This window comes from Castor canadensis, chromosome 11, assembly GCF_047511655.1.
Source record: "Castor canadensis chromosome 11, mCasCan1.hap1v2, whole genome shotgun sequence".
NCBI classification, from domain to species: domain Eukaryota; kingdom Metazoa; phylum Chordata; class Mammalia; order Rodentia; family Castoridae; genus Castor; species Castor canadensis.
Genome location: NC_133396.1, coordinates 20182232 through 20201992, shown reverse-complemented (window position 1 = coordinate 20201992; position 19761 = coordinate 20182232). Strand labels below are relative to the sequence as shown.

Sequence of the window (19761 nt, the reverse complement as noted above, 5' to 3'; positions counted from 1 at the left end):
CGGAGCACCAGCCTCAAGGGGCTCTCCAGGACTGCGCACAGAGATGCGGGACTCAGGATGGCCAGCAGAGGGTGCTCTAGTCACAGAGTTGGGGCTCTAGCTGCCTGGGCACTGGTATCCATTTAGTTCTCAGAATGCAGGGCCTGGAGCCCAGCGGGAGGTGTGGTGATTCCCCCTTGGGAGCCACCAAGGACAGGGACGACCTCCTGAGGTGAGATGTTCTATTTCTCCCGTCCCCCTGCTCCTGGTCAGGTAACTGTCTGGTGTGATGGTGACCTTGTGTCCAGGTAGTGACTTTGAAATTATCCCCAGGAATGTGAAATCTCCCTTTCGTCTGCCCTGGAGCTCTTCTTTTGTTGGTCTGTTGGTCCAGCCAGTCGGGCCTTTCTAGAAAATCCCCTGGTGTTCTAGCCCAGGGTTGTGTCTCTGAGTCTTCCGGCTTCCCTGGCTGGCCTCTAGGAGGAGGGCTTCCTCATCTGGTGTCTGGAGTTCTCAGGACCAGACGCGGCCTTGTCTCCTGCCACAAGGGGTTAGAGGCCATGCAGCTTGCTGGCAAACCCGGCCAAACCTGAGCTGTGACCGTCATCCATCATGGCTGGGGAGGGCGGTGACTAGGGAGGAGGAAGGCCCTTCAGCTGTGGGCCTCCTTCCCCCTCCTGACATCTCCACTGGCAGTGGGCACCTTAAACTCAAGCCATTCATTTATTTATTTGATCATTTTAATTCTACAGTTACTGAGCACTTTTTGGTATGTCCATTTCTGGGAATGGAGGAGGAGGTGGCAGAGCCCCTTCTCCAGGTCCTAAGAGATGGTAAACAAGCTATGATGACACAGGGTGACGAGTGCTGTGAGTGGTGCTCTGGCCATTTGCTCTGACCTCACTCTTGCTCTGGGTTCTTTTTCCTACCTAGTGGCGTCACCACCCGTCCACCTGCTCTGTCCTCACCCTCACATATCTCTCCCAAGATGTCACTTCAAACTAGGCTGATCTGGCCCTCTCCAGTTATTACCAAAGGGACCCCTCTCAAACTACTGGAGGTTGGATAGAAAGGAAAGAATTGATGAGTGTGACCTGAAGGAACCCACCCTATGAAGAAGACCATAAACAAAGTCAGGAAACCAAAGAACAGCTGGGAAAACACATTCACTGTGTGCATGCCGAGGTCCAGCGCCACCGTTATTGAAAGCTCACACAGCAAGAAGACGGAAAAACTGGTGAAGGGGAGTTCACAGGGAAACCAGGAAGTGAGCCAAAGGGAAAGGATGTTACATTTCACTCACAATTAAAGAGTGGAAACTGAGGCAGCAGAGAGACCTTCCAATCATCAAGAAAGGTGAATAAGCTGGGGCGTGGTGGCTCACACCTGTAATCCTAGTTACTCACAAGGCTGAGATCAGGAGGATTGCTGTTCGAGGCCAGTCTGGGCAAAAAAAATTTGCAAGACCCCATCTTAACCAATAGCTGGTGGCATGTGCCTGTTATCCCAGCCACAGTGGGATGTGTAAAATAGGAGGAGTCCAGTCCAGGCTGGCCTGGACAAAAGTAAGACCCTGTCTCAAAAATAACCAGAGCAAAAAGGGCTGGGGGCATGGCTAAAGTGGGAGAGCTCCTGCTTAGCACAAAGTCCTGGGATCAAGTCCCCACCTCCTCAAAAGATAATGGAAAACAAGCAGCAGCAACTAAACCTTGATGGTACCCAGGCTATTTTGAGGGGGAAAGGGCTGGGATGCAGTGGTTCATACCTGTAATCCTAGTTATTTGGGAGGCAGACATAGGAGGATTGAGGTCTGAGGCTAAATGATAGTGAGATTCTGTCTCAACAATCAAGCCAGGCATGGCGATGTATGCCTCTTGCTATGAGGGAGGAGGTGTGGGTAGGAGGATCTCAGTCAGAGGCCAGCCCATGGCAAAAAGCAAGAGACCCCATCTGAAAAGTTACTAAAAGCAAAAGGGGCTGAGAGTGTGGCTCATGTGGTGGAACATTTGCCTAGCAAGCAGCAGGCCCTGAGTTCAAACTGCATACCACCAAAAAAGAAAAGAAAAGTTTGAGGGGAAGGTTACCCTTTTCTATGGTTAGTGGGATATTTGTAGACCTTTTCTCTCTTGTTTTCTTTTTTTTTTTCCCCTTTTGAGACAGATCTATGTATTCCAGGCTGGTCTTGAACTTGAGATCCTCCTGTTTCAGTCTCCCCAGTGCTGGGATTATAGGCATGCATCCTCAAGTCTGGCTTTGTAGGACTTTCTGAGTAGATGGTTTTACTGTGGAAGATTTCAAATACCTAGAAGGTAGAGAGAAGAACAAAACAAACTCCCATATACCACCACCCAATGTGGGTAACTGAAACCTGCTCTCCTTCTGGTTTCTTCTCTCCCTCTGAAGCCATCTTTTGCAGAAGAGGCTATGATATTTTAAAAGCAAACTCCAGATATCATTTTGCTTTACTTTGGAAGGAAATTGCTAATAACTATCAAAATGAAAATGGATTTGACAGCCAGGCACAGTGGCGTGTCCCTGTAGTCCCAGCTACTCAGGAAATTGAGGCGACAGAATCTTTGAGCCCAGGACATCAAGGCCAGCATTGGCAACATAGTGAGGTCCTGACTCAAAAACCGAAATTATGCTTTAACCCAGCAATCCCATTGCTGAAATTTCCCCGAAGGATATATTTGCGTAAGTTCACTGTGCCCTGAGTTTAGGGAGGCTTACTATGACACCATTGTTTGTGAAAGCAAAATGTTTGGGTCCAGAGAGGTGGTTGGTAAGGAGGGAGGAAATAAATTAGAGTTCAGGTGATGGATTAAAAAGAACAAGTTTGCTCCTCAGTTCTCTTGGCTGGGAGATTGAGGCATTGACAACTATCGTTTTCTTTTGTAGAATTGAAACCTACACAAATGACATTAAAAAACAGGCAGGGCTGGGGCGTAGCTCAGTGGTTCACTGCGTGCTTAGCATGTATTAGCCCTAGGTCTGATTCGCAGCACAGAAAACAAAGCAAAAAGCAAAACAGCAGTGCCTAGATGAAGTCCAAACTTCAGTGTCCTTTCGTGGTGGTCGTCTTTCCAGTCCTTGATCCAGTCGCCTTGATCCAGGTCTCACACCCTGTGAATTGGCTCGGAGTTCCCCAAAATGGGTTCCAAGGAGCCCCAGCTCCCCAAGGCTCCTCCTGGTAATATCTGGTGTTTGGGAAGCACTTAGCACCATGGAAGTCAAGTGTACCTTAGCTTGTTAAGGTCTCTGGGAAGTCTGCAGTGAAATAAACAAGCCAAAGTTGTTTGGCCAGTGGTACCTGGCCTGGCTCTCCAGGCCTTGGATCATGCATGGTTCTCAGGCCTGGCTCTCTCCAGCACTCCCTGGCCAGCTCTGGTGCATCAGGGACGTGAACCTGTTCTGTTGAGTTGTCCCTGCCTCTTGCTGACTTTATGTAGCTTCACTGCCAGATCCATGGTGGCCCTTCTGCCTGTTCCCTGAAGAGGAATACCTGGGTCTAGCCACAGGGCCTTTGCATTAGCTGTTACCTTGGCCTGGAATGCTCTTCCCTGTGTAAGGCCAGCTCCTTCCTTCATTCAGTTTGCCCCTAGCTGTCACTAGGAGAAGCTCCAAGGTCCCCCAGAACCGTCACGTAGCCCTTTGTGCTTCTTTGGAGGGTGTGTCATTCTCTGGTTTGTTTATTGTCCACATCTCCCACTGGAATGTCTGGTCCATAAGAGCAGAAATGGTGAGTGCTGTATTTATCACTGGCTTCCCAGGGCAGGGACAGTGCCCAGAACAGAATAGGTAGACATTGCCTAGCACAGAGTAGGTGCTCAACCAATAGAGTAGCCAAAGAAATGCATTTCCTTAGAAGACCTGTTCCCTACAGCAGTCCTGTTGCATCATTCTGCAGATTCTGGCCCACCTACGGGTTTCTGGGTTCTCCCCAAACATGCCAGGCATGTCCCCACCTCTACCTGGACCATTGCCTACCTGGTCTTCCCAGCCTGACAAAGCCCTGCCTGGCTTTGAAACCTGGCTTTGTTGTCCCTCCCTCTGAAACTGTCCTCAGTGACCAGGTCTGAATGAGTCGTTCCTTCCCTGATCCTCCTAAGGTGCTTGTACACACATTCCTCATCACTGCACAAGGCCATTGTGCTGGGATGAAGTGTGCGTCTGTCTGTCTCAGTCTTGTTAAAGGCAGGGCTTGACTGACTCAGTATTGCATTCTGAGCACCCAGCCCAGTGACTGCCACACAATGAGTGCAATGAATGGGTGCTGAATGAAGCCCAATTTTGGGTTCTTCCTGCTTGTATTCAATAAGGCACTTGCTGTATGCAGAGCGCTGAGTTACATCTTGTAGTGGGTCTAGAGATGAAGAGAAAGCTGTCTTTGAATGTTAGGGATTATCATTCCAGAAGGGGAGCATATATACCCCCTAATATATTCTAATACAAGTGAGAGTGGTTAGCACCCATAAGAGCAGGGTGGGCTAGGTGAGTGTATGGGTTTCCTGTTGCTGCTATAACAAATAATCACAAACTTAGATGCCAGGGTCACAGAGGTCCTTGACCCGAAAGGGCTCAGGGCAGGAATGAACAAGACAAGACAGGACACATATCAAGAGGGCCAGCAGGCTGATGACCAACTGGCAAAATTTTATTTTTCTCAGCCAGCTTTATACAAAAGAGGAAGAGACTTAAACATCAAAAACACTCTGACCTAGTTACAACCTTTCTGTGTTTTTCACCCTGCATTTTTACTGCCAGTGTCCTTGACTAAGTATTAACTTCTTTTTAGAAAAGGGAAACCATTTAGCGTTCCTTCCCACTGTGATAGAGACATGGTGCACCTGCAGGTTCCGACCTTGCCGGAATACTGCTAAGCCACAGCGACCTTGTCAGACTGTGGCTTTTGGTTCCCAACACTTACATGCTTAAAACAACACATATTTGATCTCTTACAGTTCTGGAAATCTTATTGGGGCCCAAATCAAGGTGTTGGCAAGGTTGTGTTCCTTCTAGGGGCTCTGGGGAGAATCTGTATCCTATCTCTTTTAGCTTCTAGTGGCTGCTGCAGTCCTTAACTCAAGGCCACTGTTTCTCTGACTTCTGCTTCTGTGGTCACATCGCCTGACTCTGCCTTCCTCCTCTTAAGGACCCTGTGATTATACTGGGGTTATATCTGGAAAGTCCCTTTTACCTTATAAAGTGCATACTCCCAGATTCTGGGGATTAGGACAGGGGAAAGGGGTGTATTTGGGATTCGCAGGCAGGGAAAGTTCCCTCTCTCTGTAGGGAGATTTGGAGCCACTGTGTTTTATTGACTCCCTAGCTACTAGCTCCAAGTTTTGCCTGATAACTCATTAAATCCCATTGAGTTGGTTGTGCAAGTCCAGCAGAGAAGGAGGCTGAGGCTGAGGGCTGTGACTTGCCTAAGGCCACGCAGAGCCCATTTCTTGGACTTGGGATAGTTGTGGTCATAGATCAGGCGATGCCTGACCTTGGTGGTTTTGAAGGGAGTGTGGTTGCTTTCCTTGGAGCTTACTGGAGAAGTGCATTCACCTGAAATTCTAAATGACAAGGCTCCCAGGGTCCCTGTGCTCTGAGGTAGAGGCAAAGCAGGGACAAAGGGGACAATAGGGCTGCAGAAATTTAGTGAAAAGGAGCTTGTTTCTGGTTGACTGGGGCAACTTGGCTCCAAGGATGCAGGGGGCAGAAGTTGTGGGGGAAGGGAGGGGTACAGTGTTCCACACATCCCAGGCCCCTGTGAAAGAATGCCCTTGCCTTTGTTTTCTCCTTCAAAGGGTTGGACCACCTCTACTTGTACTCTTCTTCTCTTCCCCCTGTCCTGGTCCTCTCCCTTACTTCTCCTGCTTCTTCTCTTCCCCTGATTCCCACACTCCCTTGCTCCTCCTCCCCTGCTCCCCCTGCCCTGCCTTTCCTCCTTTGCTCTTCTGCTCCTCTTCCTCCTCCGATCCCTCTTCACTTCTCCTCTTCACCCCCCTCCTCCTTCTCTGCTCATCCTCTCCCTCCCCAGGTCTTCCCTAGTCCTCCTCCAGGTTCTCTGGTTAGTTCCCTGGCCTTCCCTGTCCTGCTTTCCCCACTAGTCAGGTGGCAAGTCATAGTGTAGTGGACTGGGTGGTCAGTTCCAGGGCAAGGAGCAGAGACCCTGCTTCCAGCAGGCTGTGTTGGGTTGAAGGATGGAGGAGATAGGCCCAGAGCATCTTGAGGTTCAATGGGGAAGAAGTAGTCCTTATGAGTAGTCCCTTATGCCAAGGGACACTCCCAGTGCATGGGGATGCAGCTGCTACCCTGAGGAAGTGTCCAATCTAAGGAGAGATTCTCTTTCTGGGAGCCAGGCCACACCTGCCCAGGAGGAAGGCACTTGAGCGTTGAAGCTAGGTAATAAAAGTGAGTGCCAGTTAACAGGGAGCATCTAGCCTCTCAGCCTCTGCAGGGCAGGTGGGGAGAGAGAAGAGCAGAGTGGGCAGGTGGGGCTTTGAGGGACTGGAGGTGGGAAAGAGCCTAAGTACTTCCGTGTCCCAGGATCCCCTTTGTAGGACAAAGGGGTACATGTGTGTGAGCTCCTGCAAAAGTTCCTCAGGAAGGAATAGGGAGAGAGAAAGGGGGAGAAAAAGGGGAGAGAAGGGCAGAGGGTGGAAATGGACTGGTCGTGCTGGCATCTTGCAGCCTGTGGGAAGCTGGCATATTTCCCCTATCACTTTCTGAGGCCTGGGTTCTTTCCCTTGGTTTCCAGCCACCCTTCCCTTCCTTGTCCTGTTTTTCAGCTCTGGGCCTCCTCTGGGCATTCTGGCCTCTGGGTCACTGTTTAGGACAGAGCCTTAGGGAGCTGATGCAACTCTGCCTGGAATGGTGGGTGTCATATGTACCTATGCTATGTCTTGGGTCCACCCTAGTCATGGTTCCTGGAAGCCCATCAGAGGGATGTGGCCGGGAGGGACAAAGGGGAAGAGAGATTGAGTGTGCTCATCCCTGGGAGAGGAGTCACTGGTGGCCCCTGGAGTGTTTCAGGGGCACTAGGAGACCTGTTACCCTGCCTCTCCAAAGTAGGAGGAGTCTGACGAGCAGGCAGCAGAATAGCGCATCACCGGGAAGGTCCTTGGGAGTGGAGGGTGTGGTCTCTTTTGGAGCCACAGACAAATCATTAGTGGGTGGATCTGGGTGGAGCACTGGGGCCTTAGGGATAGAGGCCAGGAAACAGAATGGAGGAAACAGGAAGATTCCACTTGAGGGTGGGGCAGGCAGGTGCCACTGGAGGAGAGTGCACTTTCAAGGGGATACCTGGTCATGGGTGGGGACTACTTAGGGGTGTGAAGTGAAGGCCTGGGAGCCTGAGTGTGCTGGCCCTGCCTTTCCCATCCTGGGCAAGGTGCCAGGTGAGAGGGTTTTAGTGACTGTGGGGCCAATGGAGAGGAGCTCACTGAACCCTACTGGCAAGGGCCTGGGGGTAGAGTGAGGATCTTTGGGGTCTTGTCTTCATGAACCAAGCTGGGAGCCCACCTCAGGCTCTGGGGCCCTTATTCCCCCAGTCACTTTTTTTTTTTTTTTTTTTTGCGGCACTGGGGTTTGAACTCAGGCCTATACCGTGAGCCACTCCAACAGCCATATTTTGTAATGTGTTTTTTCTTTTTATGAATTTTTTAAATTAGGAAATATTCATTATGCAGGAGGAGGATTAGTGTGACAATTCCAGTTAGACATATTGTACATTGGTTACATTGCCCCCATCGTCTCTCCCCCTCAGTCCCCTCCCCACCCCACTTAAAGCAATTGCAAGAGGTTATTTAGTTCTGTTTCATATAGGTATTTGAAATCCTGTGATGTGTTTTTTCGAGATAGGGTCTTGCGAACTATTTGCCCAGGCTGACTTCGAACCACGATCCTCCTGATCTCTGTCTCCTGAGTAGCTAGGATTACAGGCATGAGCTACCCGTGTCCGGAGCCTCATCACTTGATATGACCCTTTTCTTTGGGGGGAAGATAGGTAGCCATGTTCCCTTCCTGGAACCCTGTCTCCACTCCACCAACCACCTAGGCTCCATGGCTCTAACAAGTCAACAAGCATTTACACAGCACCTGCTTTATACAAGCCTAGTCCTGCCTCTAGGCACAGGGACAGGATGAGCCCCATCCTAGAGGTTGGCCATTGATGCTTGAGGTCCTGTAGGAGGCAAGTTCAGCTGTGTGTACTTGGCATGACCTTGTCAACATAATGTGTATCTACTGAACATCAACTGTATACAGGGCTTCCCGATTACTCTATACCCTCAGTCTAACATCAACGTAGTGGGGGTGAGCAAGCAAATGACGTCTCACACAGCTCACTGGTGCTACTTGAATCCAAGACAGGTTAGTCCAGAGTGCATTCTGGAGCCTGATGGCTATTCAGTCATGTCTGGAGAGGAGACCCAGGGCCTCTGGTGGTGGCCATGCCTAGGGCTGGCGTGCAGGGCTCTGGGGGCCACTTCAAATTCTCCCACCTCCCTGGGGGCTTCGTCTAGCTCCCGGCTCCCACATGTGCTTGACTTCAGCAAACTCTGGGGCTGGTAGGGAGGTGCCATTTGGATCTTTTCCTCTTCACTTTCCTTGTGGGCCCAGCTGCTGACATCCGCGGGGATTGCTGGGGCCTCTTCCTCCCGGGGGTGGAAGACAGGCCTAGGCATGAGACTCACAGCTCAGTGGACCTCTCTGCAGCCCTCTGGATGCCCCTGCCCGACCTCCTCCCAAGAGTGGGAGCTTGCTGGAGGCTCTGGCTCCCGGCCCAACTCTGATGCTGATTCTGGACCCAACTGCAGCAAATGCACTGTGCCTTGGTTTCCTCAGAGTGTTGTGAGGATCTGAGGAGGAAAGTTGTGTTTTTCTTTTTTTCAGCTCTGTCTAGGGATGGTCAAATGCTCTAGAGGGTCAGGGAGGCCTTCTAGTTAGCCATCTGATGCTTCATTTTAACTTTGGCCTCCCCTCCCCAATGGGTCTCCCATTTGGGTCAGATGAGTTTTCTAAGAGCAGAAACAAAGTCAGTGATTCCCAGGGCAGAAACTGAGAAATGGGGAAACTGAGGCCCAGAGAAGAAGAGCAGGATCACAGCAGGAAGTCTCCTGTCAGGGACAAGGGACCTTGCTGGAGCCAAGCCACGGTAGTGGGGGATGGAGCCTTGGTGGCTTTAGAGGGAGAAGGAAGGTTAATAAGCTCTGATTCCTGACAATGGGCCTCAAGGCTAAGATCTGGGGTCTTTGGAAGTAGAATGTAGGGATCATTTCTGTCTCCCAAGGTCTGTGAGAGAGTCTGGAGAAACAGTGTCATCAGTCAAATTCTGGCAAAATGGGAGGCAGGGATGAGAATGGGGCTGGGATCTGAGCCCAGAGGGTTAGGGTAACCTCCCTGCACCTCTGAGCCCCTGTGTGAGGTCAGACTGGGTTGGGGAGGCCTTGGAGATGCACAAGGCTGGGCTGTGGGCTGCGAGGAGGGACATGGAGGGCAGGAGGCAATGGTGGCTGGCCACCTCCCCACCCCTGGCTCACTCCAGATTTGAACCGTCTATTTCCAGAGTGTGAGGCTTGCTTGAGGGGAGGCAGGGTTGGGGGAGGCCAGTCAGCTCCTGGAGGGGAAAGGGGCTCTTAGGAGTGTGGCTCTGATAGGGAAGAGGAGGGGCCTTCATCGTATACATTCCTTGGGAGGTGGTGGGCTAAAGGACCTGCCTCTGGGCCTCGCTGGTGAACCCAGGTTCTATGGGGTCTCTTTCGCCAAGACAGCCTGGATTGCCAGGAAGTCCTTCCTGATGTCTAACCTTGTGGTGGTCTGACCTTGCTCCCTAGCCTTAACTTTGAGCTTCCCCCTACCAGCACCCTTCATAGGCAAGGCGAATGGAGGATAGAGCCGGGGACTCACCCTTCTCTCACAGATGGCTTTTGCCAACTCCCCCAGACCCCAGGCACTCTCCAAGCATTGGGTACCAGCCTGGGAGAAACCACCCACTTCAAAGCAGGAAGTCTTTCCAGCAATCTAGCCTCATCCCAGGAGCTCTGGGCCACACTGGAAACCCAATTCCCTCCTAGGCAGGGAGCCCAGGCCACCCGTGCACCTCCTGCCTCTGTCCCATCCCTGGGGCCTTGGCTACCCCTGGAGGCTCCACATTCAGACAGGCCCTGTGTGGATGCCAGAGTCCTGGCCGCTCCTAAATCATTTGTACCGCTGCAATTAGACTGCTAATCTCCTTGTTGGGTGGGGTGGGTGTCATGATGTGAGATTGTTGGGCTCTCTTGCAGGGGTGGCTGCGGGCTCTGGGGACTGGATGAGGCTCTTCCTCAGGGCACTGTGCTGAGTACAGGGCACCCTGGTAATAACCCTCCTTCTCCACAGCCTTCCTCTCCCCTTGTACCTCCTCTGGGAGCCCCCTGGACTGACTTTCCTCAGGTGTGGGAGGAATGAATGGGGAGGTCACCTTAACCCTCTAGCCTGTCCCTCAACTCCCTAAACCTGCCTTCCATTTTCTCAAAGCTAGACTAATGTCACTATCTCTCCAGATTCCCTAAGGACCATGGGAGACAGGAATGACCTCCCTTTTTAAGTGAGGAAACTGAGGCTCCTGCAATGACTTCCAGAATCTCAGGTACAAATCTCCGTTAGGTTAGTGGCCATATTTATCCCTCAGTTCTCAGGGAACCCCCCAGGCCTGGGGCTGTGTCTCCTTTCACAGACTTGGAATAGTCCCAAGAGAGATGGGAGCTCCCTCAGGTCAGACTGGGAGATCTGTCAGGGCACCTGGGGAAGGATGTGGGGCTCCAAGGCTCCTCACCCTCTCCCTGCAGCCGTGGAATGTTGAGTGGGGGGCCAGACCGGCCTTGTGGCTCCCGGGCCTGTGTAGCCTTGTTCAAGGCCCTTTCCTGGCTCCTGGGCTGGATTCTCCGGACTCCCCCCAAGAATGAGCTCAGCATCCTAATTGCAGCTGAGCATGGATGATCATCCTACCCCTAGGCTGCAGCTCCAATACCACCTTTGTTTTGGAACAAAACAATGGACCACTAAGAGGCCACCATGCCCAGGCTGGGCCAAGCAGGGAGGGGATGAGGATAGACGCTTCATGTCCAGCCCAAGCCCCAGGCCCTGGGCAGTTGGTACAGAGGCAAATTGCACAGCTGGGGTTTTGGCTTGGACTTCAAGGGCCAGGGGCCCAGCCTCCCTTCAGCCTGGCTATAAAGGGTGGTGACACAGGGGCTCTCTTCAAACCAGACCGTGTGCCTGACCCGTGGACACCATGGCTGCCACCACCACCAGCATCCACCAGTTCTCCACCTCTGGCTCTATCAAGGGCCTATGTGCACCTGGTGGGAGCTTCTCTCGGATGTCTTCCGTCCGCATTGGGGGTGCCTGTAGGGCCCCCAGTCTCCTGGGAGGTGGCAGCTGTGGCAACATGTCGGTCACGTCGTCTCGCTTCTCCGCGGGCTTGGGGGGTGGCTATGGTGGCGGCTACACTTGTAGCCTAGGTGGTGGCTTTGGCTCTAGCTTTGGCTCCAGCTTTGGTGTATCAGATGCCCTCCTGGGGGGCGGTGAAAAGGAGACCATGCAGAACCTCAATGACCGCCTAGCCTCCTACCTGGACAAGGTGCGTGCCCTGGAGGAGGCCAATGCTGACCTGGAGGTGAAGATCCGGGAGTGGTACAAGAAGCAGGGCCCTGGGCCTGCTCGTGACTACAGTCACTACTTCAAGACCATTGAGGAACTGAAGAGCAAGGTGGGAGCCTCTGTCTGCCCTCTCCCCGAGTACCTGTTTTGGAATCACTCCATCCCAACTTCAGACCTTCTCAAGCAATTCTCCCCACCCTAGATCTCTGGTGTTCATTCACTTACTCTTTCTCTGGACCCAGCCCTGTGCCAGTCTCGGGTCCCCAGCTTGCAGGACACCCTGTGCTGTGAGGTTGATGGAGGACAGTGGAGGGCTCCTCCTTCCTAGGGGAGCAAGACTGGGGTGGGGACATCTTCAGGATTTGAGGCAGGAACTGGCATTCCAAGTATAGAGGATGGCCTGGCAAAGATAAGAGGTGAGGAGGCATTTGGCGTGGCTGTAGGCACATGAGGCTGCACATCTTCTTCCCACTCTTCTGTTTCCCGCTAGGGCTGCCATCCTGCCTGCCTTACGTCCTCCAGGCAGCCCTCATGCTTTTCATCTCCAGATCTTGGGGCATCGAGGCTCAGCCTATGCCCTGTTCCTTTTGCTGATTCACAGAGTCTTTTCATGGCTGTTTTACTTGTGGGTCTTCTTCACTTTCTCTATGGTGGACATTCCTGAGGTCAGGAACTGTGTCTCCCACTCAGATTGGAAGGTAGTCGGGTGGAGGAGACCCTCCTCTCCTTCCCTACACTGTCATGATCTCTAAGAAGATGACTTTAGCATTCTGCAAAGGTGGTCTCTCCAGTCTTGGCACAAACCTGCTCTGGGAGAGTCCCCAGTGCTGCACTGCAGAGGCAGGTGGGGGTTGTGGAAAGCAGTGAGGCAGGCTGGGCCTGGGCTGGTCCTGGGTGGTGTGGCCTGCCCAACTCTGGATTGGAGAGCAGCCTGGTACTGCCTGGCAAGGGGCTTTGCCTGCTCCTGCCTAGGACCTCCACCAGGCAGGGAATTCCTGTAATTTCCCCTTGGAAGCTGAACTCCTGGCAGTGCCAGATCAGATACTGGGCTTGGTTGGGGTGGCGGGGAACCTAGGGGAGCTCTGGTGAGTCAGTGATCTGGGTGTTGGGGTCAGCCAGCACCTCATCATCATCAACCCTTCTGAGCCCTCTCCCACCTAGGGGTTTTACAACCACCCTTGCTGTGCCCGCTCGGCCTCCTGAGCACAGAGGTGGGTGAGGGCCTGGTCTCTGCAGACTATGGGTGAGAAACAAACTGGCTCTTGAGCTTGGTATGACCTAGGGTCACTTCACAGAACTTAGAGTGTCAAGTAGAGTCTGGCAGGGCCCCTGGGAGGGGCTCTGGGGCAGCCTTAGATGCTCAGGGTGGGCCTGTTTCTCCCTCTTGGGTCTTCTATGCTGCAGTCCTCAGCCTTGAAATGTGCCCACCTCTACCCAGCCAAGTTCTTCTCTCTGCTCCCTTTGGGTGGCATGGAAGACCCTCCTCTCTTCTGTACCCCATTCCTCTCTTGAGCATTCCTAATAATATAACAATGCAATAATAATAACCAGCTCTCTGTTCCTTCTTGGGCACTTCCCTTCCACATTTTTATTTCGACCACACAGATGCCTTGTGGGTAAAGAAAACTTTGCCCCAGATTTGAGATGGGACTGGTTAGAACCTCATCAATCAATCAATTAATCACTTAATTAGGCAAATGCACCCTTGGGGATAGATTCTCAGCCAGGCACTGTGCCCAGCCCTGGGATTCCAAAGAGAACAAGGCTGAAGTGGCCTCATTCCCCTGTAGCTCAGTCTAGTGGAGGAGGAATAACCAAAAACATCGTGGAAAGAGGGATAAGGGAGCATGCAACCTGGAGAAGTGCAGGGAAAGAGGTGGGTAAGAAAAGACCCAGGAGGGCTTCCTAGAGGAGATGATAAGTAAGCCTGGAGGTGAATTTAATTGGAGAGCAGAAATGGGGAGTCAGGTAGCTTGCACCCCATGTTGAGAGGGGTGTATGAGGGTCTCTGTCCTGGCATCCCTGTTTACATGTGATAGGGCATCATTCCACTACCACTCTGCCAGTTCCCTAAAGGCTCTGGCAGCTCCTGAAATTCACAGCTGGTGCCCAGAGAAGCCTCATCATCCCTACTCTGGCTCATTCTCCAAAAAGCTGCAAGATGGGTGTTGCAGGGTCTCCCCTAGCTGCCCAAAGTGTTTGCTCACCAACCTCCATCTCCCCTAGATCCTGGCAGCTACGATTGACAACGCCAATTTCGTGCTACAGATCGACAATGCCCGCCTGGCAGCTGATGACTTCCGAACCAAGTGGGTCTGGGTCTCCTGGCTGCCCCCCAGGGCTGGTGGTGGGGTCTCCAGCTCTGCATGCCAAGAGTGCTCTGTGTGGTCCAGGGTTGTTCACAACCCACACCTCCAACTCTGCCAGGTATGAGACAGAGCTGAACCTGCGCATGAGTGTGGAGGCTGACATCAACGGCCTGCGCAGGGTGCTGGACGAGCTGACCCTCGCCAGAGCTGACCTGGAGATGCAGATCGAAGGCCTGAAGGAGGAGCTGGCCTACCTGAAGAAGAACCACGAGGAGGTGAAACTCAGGAGAAGGCTGCCTGGGAGCTAGCAAGACTGGGGCTGCAGAATGTCCCCAGCTGTCGGGGCATATGCTAGGCCTAGTTAACAGCCTTGGTGGGTTCCTGGTTCTTGTCGGGCCCTGACCTTCAGAGGACCCTAGGGCTCTGGTGCCCTCCTCTGAAGATACTTCTTTTATCCCTCTAGGTTTGGCTCACTGTATGGTGGCAGTTAACTCACTAATGAGTGAATCAGTGTAACACACAATGCTAATTATTATGATTAATTATAATAGCGATAGTCATAACAGCAGGGCTCATTTGATCAGCACATTACAAATGAGTCACAGCAATTATTTTAGCTGATACCGACAATTGGGAGAAAGATACTCTTCTCCCTTTTTGCCAGTGAAGAAACTGAGGCTCAGAGAAGTTAAGGAATTTATTCCAAGGCTGCACAAGGACCTGGCCTCAGGTCTGTCTGACTCATAGCCACATCCAGTCTGATTCTACCTTTCTGCCACCTCTTCTGCCTGCCTTTTCCAGAGACCTCTGGGTTTTAAGTATCTCAAGGTTTTAGCCCAAGGATGGAGATCTAATGCCCTGCTGAGGTCTTCTGTTTCCCTATCTTTGTGACTTCCCTCTTGGCTGGCTGCTGGGCCCTCCTGGGGAGGGGAAGGTGAATTCCCAAGTGCCAGTCTACCCAGAATGGGTTTTCCTTTAGCTTTGAGGCTGGCTGTGCAATTACTTCCCCCCTGGTGAGTAACATTTCCTAATGAGGCCTGACTCTGGTTGATGCCATATGACATAGGGTCACTTTTCCCATGCTTGTGTTGTAGGGTCAGTGATAGGGGAAAGGGCAGGTGGTCAGGGTGATGAGTGAGGTTGCCTTTGCCCTTCCTTCACCATAGTGGGGAGTTACTATCTCTCTCTGCCTCAGTGCACACTGGGGACATTCACAGAGTGTGTTGGAAGAGATCATTGGTACCAATGACATCTGCCTCTGCCTTCAGAGTGAGGAATTGTTGTCCTGTCTGTCTGTCATGTGCACTTGTCTTTCTGAGGTCCCAGGGTCTCTACCCAGCATGGCCCCAAGAAAGCTCCTACTGTCCTCTCTGCCCAGGAAATGAATGCCCTTCGAGGCCAGGTGGGTGGAGATGTCAGCGTGGAGATGGATGCAGCCCCTGGGGTGGATCTGAGCCGCATCTTGAATGAGATGCGTGACCAGTATGAGAAGATGGCAGAGAAGAACCGCAAGGATGCCGAGGACTGGTTCTTCAGCAAGGTGGGTGGCCGTGTGGGAGCAGGTGTGCTTACGTGTGGCCACATGCACTACGGCTTGCTGGCGCGGGCTGGAACACTCACTCATACCCAGTCTCTCCCAGCTGGAAGGACCTTTGGAAACCACTTGCTTTAATGTCAAATGAGAGGCCCAGACAGGTCTCAGGCTCATGCAGCCCTCTACTGTGGCCTGGGAATTAGGTCCAGGTCTCCACAACCCAGTCCAGGGCTCCTCCCACCACAGGTGTTTGCAGGACACCTGTGTAATTCATGCACTGGGTAAATGCATAGTGAGCATCTGTAGGGTCCCAGGGACAGTGACAGGCCCACAAAGAATAGCTGGGAGACAGCCTTTGAGGTGATGGAGGTCAGTGTCTGTGGGGGTAACAAGTGCAAAGGACTAGAGAGCATGGTGAGTTCCACTAAGTTCCATGTGGACACCAAGGGGTGCTGGGTGCCCATGCCTTTGGGCTCCATAGAAACTGGAGCCATCCTGGGGGTGCCATTCTGGGAGGGAAGGGCTTAGGGACAGCTCCTCCCTCTGCTCCCCTCTGACAGCCTGCTTAAACCCCTGTGTCCCACCCTGCCTTCCAGACGGAGGAGCTGAACCGTGAGGTGGCCACCAACACTGAGGCCCTGCAGAGCAGCAGGACAGAGATCACGGAGCTCCGCCGTTCTGTGCAGAACCTGGAGATCGAGCTGCAGTCCCAGCTCAGCATGGTAGGGCCTCTGTCCCCTCCTGCTTTGTATCTGTCACCTGGCTTTGTCTTATGGACCCTTAAATCTATTTGTTGGCTCACAGAAAGCATCACTGGAGAACAGCCTGGCTGAGACAGAGGCGCGCTATGGGGCCCAGCTGGCCCAGCTGCAGGGACTCATCAGCAGCATTGAGCAGCAGCTGTGTGAGCTGCGCTGTGACATGGAGCGGCAGAATCATGAATACCAGATCTTACTGGACGTGAAGACCAGGCTGGAGCAAGAGATTGCCACCTACCGCCGCCTGCTGGAGGGCGAGGATGCCCAGTGAGTTGGCGGGGAGGGGACACAGACATCTGCTGGGGTGGGCTGGAGGCTGCTTTGTTCAGGAGTAGTGTTTTGACACCAGCATAACTAGGAGGTGTGAATGGGAAGGTATGCAGGGATGAAAGAACAAAGTGGGATCTGACTGTGAGGAGCCAGCCAAAAGCACCTAGATTAGATTGTGGAGGTAATGGGGAGCCATGGAGGGATTTGGAGCAAAGGTATGGTTGTCTAGATGTTTTAGAGCATTCACTCTGGCTACAGAAAGAGAGATGTACCAGAGGAGTCAGGGTGGGCTGGAAGGACCTGTCAGGAGGCCGGGGAAGGGTCCTGCTGTATGGCAGGGGCCAGGGCATGCAAGCAGAAAAGAGGTTGTAGCTAAAAGCAGCAGGACCGGATGCTCAAGGGTGGGAGTGACTGTGACTTGCAGTCAGTGCTCAATAAATGTTGAGTGAACACATGGAGGAGTGGGTAACCATGACTTGGGTTTCTGGTTCAGATGACTGTGTGGCTGGTGATGCCACTAGCCAGGAGGATGTAAGAAGCAAGGCGGGTGGTGATCTGATCTGGTTTGGAGTTGGGAATGTTGATGGAGGTCCCAATGTGAAGGGCTTGAGGGTGTCCTGGGGTCTCCATGCTTAGTTACACATTCCAGCTTTTTTGTTCCCTGACATTGGTAAAGTCCATGTATAGTCTGACTATAGTTTCTTCTACTTTAATTGAGTCTTTTTTGGGCCCTTTGGGATATGAAAAAACTACTTCCTCAGCTTCTCCTTGTAAATCTTGGGTTAGTGGCCACAAAGTAGCCACAAAATGCCCTTGGGCTGTTCCTTTTCTTTCTTCTGCTGCACAGAGCCTGTGCTGTTTCATCCTTGGCCTGGCTGTTCTTCATGCACTCCTGGTTGTGATTTCTTATTTTTGTGAGGCCCTTTCTCTCCAACTGGGGTCTCCCCAGATGCTGCATCACCCAAGCAGACTCCCAGGGGCCCACTGTCCAGTTGGTCCCTTCTGGGTTGACAGGTCCTCTTTCTTCCTGCAGCCTGGCCACTCAGTACTCCTCATCCCTGGTCTTGCAGCCCACCCGGGAAGGTAAGAGCTGCTCTCTTCTGCTCATGTGAGGAACAGTTAGACCTAAAGGGAGGAGAGAGACTGAGGACCCTTCTGTGCGGTGGGTGATGTAGGGCCTCCTGCCTGAGACTCCTTGTGCCCTCTCCTCTACTGCCAGCAGCCATGGTGACTAGCCGCCAGGTGCGCACCATCGTGGAGGAAGTCCAGGACGGCAAGGTGGTCTCCTCCCGTGAGCAGCTCCACCGCTCGACCCACTGAGTCTCCTTTCTGCATGTGACAGCCTAGCTTCAAAGGCCAAGTGGCAGCCATTGCCTCTAGATCCCAGCACATACCCCTCCCTACACGCCCAAGTGCCCATCTGGGCTCTCCCCACAAGCTGCTGCCTTTCTGTATTTACTCCCTGCAGTCCCTGACTTAGGGCCTCCTGGGTTTACCCCAGTGACTGCTAATAAAGCTTTGCTGGAAGTTCAGTCATTCGACTTGTGATCTGTCTGTTTGTCACCTTGGGAAGTGTGGGCTGAGGGATTGGGGAGGAGGAGAGTTCACTAAGCATTTGGTATCGCTTGTTGCCTGCCCACCTGCTCTGCCCACTCCATCCAGGCCTGGGACTCCTGGGAAGGTGCACGGGAGGAGGTGGAAGAATTGAGGGTGGAGGCCTGGGATAGCCTGCCAGGCTAGGAACATTTCTAAGAATTAACCTCTGGGGTCTTGTCTCCTGAGGCTGGTTCCATGGGCCACGCCTGTTATATAGTGCTCCATGCATCAGAGCAGAGGGAAGAGGGGCCTAGCAGGGGGCTTTCCAAAGGAGTGGTCCAGAGAATTGATGGATGAGGGGGAGGAAACACAGCCAGCCCAGGAAGCCAGACCGGCTCTTCCCACCTCGTCTGGGGGTGTGTATGGGGCGGGGTGGCATTTGTCTGTGTGAGTGTGGGGGGCGTCCTGTTTGCTTTAGTGACTTGGCAGCTGCTGGGCTATTGGGGAATCTCTCTCACCTGCTGGCGGGGTCTGTCTGGGCCTGTCTGGAAGGTGGAACCCATTGGCAGCCTGCAACAAGACCACATTCCGCCCAGCAGGCCTCCTGGGACCCTGGGACCCAGGGCTGGGCTTGCAATGGTGGGCAGGGCAGGGTGGAGCCACGGGGTGGGGCACAGGGCCCACCCTGGGAAGTCACATCATGGGGACCTTGCAGGAAGGGTGCTGGGAGGAATACCCTTTAGTTTTCTAACTAACTGGGACTTGAGATATATGCCCCTCCCCTTACCCTGAGGTCTCTTGGGGGACAGAGGGGCAAGGAATATAGAAGAGACAAGCCCCTCACAGTCCTTCAGATCTTCCTCGTAACATGACATCTTTCCTACAACCCCCCTTTCCTCCTGGCCCTGGATGCCCCACTTGTAGGAAGGAGGTAGGGAAAGGTTTAGAAGAGGAGGCTGGGCTCCCAGGGGATCTAGTAATGGGGGCAGGGTCAGAAAACTGGCCAGATGGGGACTCTGTCCAGATGTGTTTTTGGATGCTTGGGCTCCACAGAAGGGGGGTTCTGTGGGGATGGGTGTTGTGCCTTGGCAAGGAAGAAGGATGCAGCCCTGCCAGCCCAGTTCTGCAGTGTGGTGGGGCTGTGTAGATACTGCATCCCTCACTAAGCCACGGTTCCTGTCTGAGGCCTGGTTACCGAGGTTTGAGGGAGTTTCTGTGTCTTATGGTGGGTCTGGCGAGTTTAGGTCCAGATTCTAAGGCAGGATGGGCACACAGTCCTTTCTCCCTCCCCAGCACTCAGCCTTTGGCCTGCCACGTATGTGGGGAAGGAAAGCAACCTCAGGCGGGGGCTGCCTGACTCCTTGCTCCATTTCCCCATCAGACCCAGAGTCCAGGTAGATGGATTGGGGTGGCAGCTTTCTGGGAGGGCTGGGTGACGTCGCTTACTCTTCTTCTCCGTATTAGGTCATGGGAAAGCATAGCTGGAGGGCCTGCCTGAATCACAGGTGACAGGCCCGAGACTAGAGACACACACATGTACATGCACACGACATCCAACACGGGGGTTCGGAGAAATGAAGCAGAGCCTGATGGTGGGAGTGGAGGGGGCCCGTAGCCACCTGGGAGCTGGCAGACGGCCAGGGGTGATGAAAGCCCAGGGGAATGGAAACAGAGCAGCGAGTCTGTTGTAATCGCTACGCCCACTTGCCGGCCTATAAAGGAAGCAGGCGAGTCTTGG

At 53.1% G+C, this 19761-nt stretch overlaps 1 protein-coding gene across 4 annotated transcripts; it reads left to right on the top strand.

Annotated features, from left to right (window-relative positions):
• The first annotated feature begins 192 nt into the window (after window positions 1–192).
• Window positions 193–18016, top strand: LOC109695764 (keratin, type I cytoskeletal 42). Of its 4 annotated transcripts, none has more exons than XM_074045711.1 (8): window positions 193–211; window positions 13843–13925; window positions 14044–14200; window positions 15304–15465; window positions 16056–16181; window positions 16264–16484; window positions 17521–17570; window positions 17707–18016. In XM_074045711.1, the coding sequence occupies exons 3-8, from the start codon at window positions 14069–14071 to the stop codon at window positions 17805–17807; spliced, it is 792 nt and encodes a 263-aa protein (XP_073901812.1). In that variant the 5' UTR covers window positions 193–211; window positions 13843–13925; window positions 14044–14068; the 3' UTR covers window positions 17808–18016. The 4 variants fall into 4 exon arrangements, with proteins under 4 accessions (XP_073901812.1, XP_020034069.2, XP_073901811.1 ...); XM_020178480.2 differs by lacking the exon at window positions 193–211 and adding an exon at window positions 11118–11725 and having other exon boundaries at window positions 17710–18016; XM_074045710.1 differs by lacking the exon at window positions 193–211 and adding an exon at window positions 11121–11725.
• Window positions 18017–19761: the final 1745 nt, after the last annotated feature.

Coding starts and splice junctions, on each gene's coding strand:
- LOC109695764 (XM_074045710.1), top strand. CDS start 11,249: ATGGCTGCCACCACCACCAGCATCCACCAGTTCTCCACCTCTGGCTCT. Junction 13,926..14,043: donor GCTGATGACTTCCGAACCAA/GTGGGTCTGGGT, acceptor CAACTCTGCCAG/GTATGAGACAGAGCTGAACC. Junction 15,466..16,055: donor AGGACTGGTTCTTCAGCAAG/GTGGGTGGCCGT, acceptor CCTGCCTTCCAG/ACGGAGGAGCTGAACCGTGA.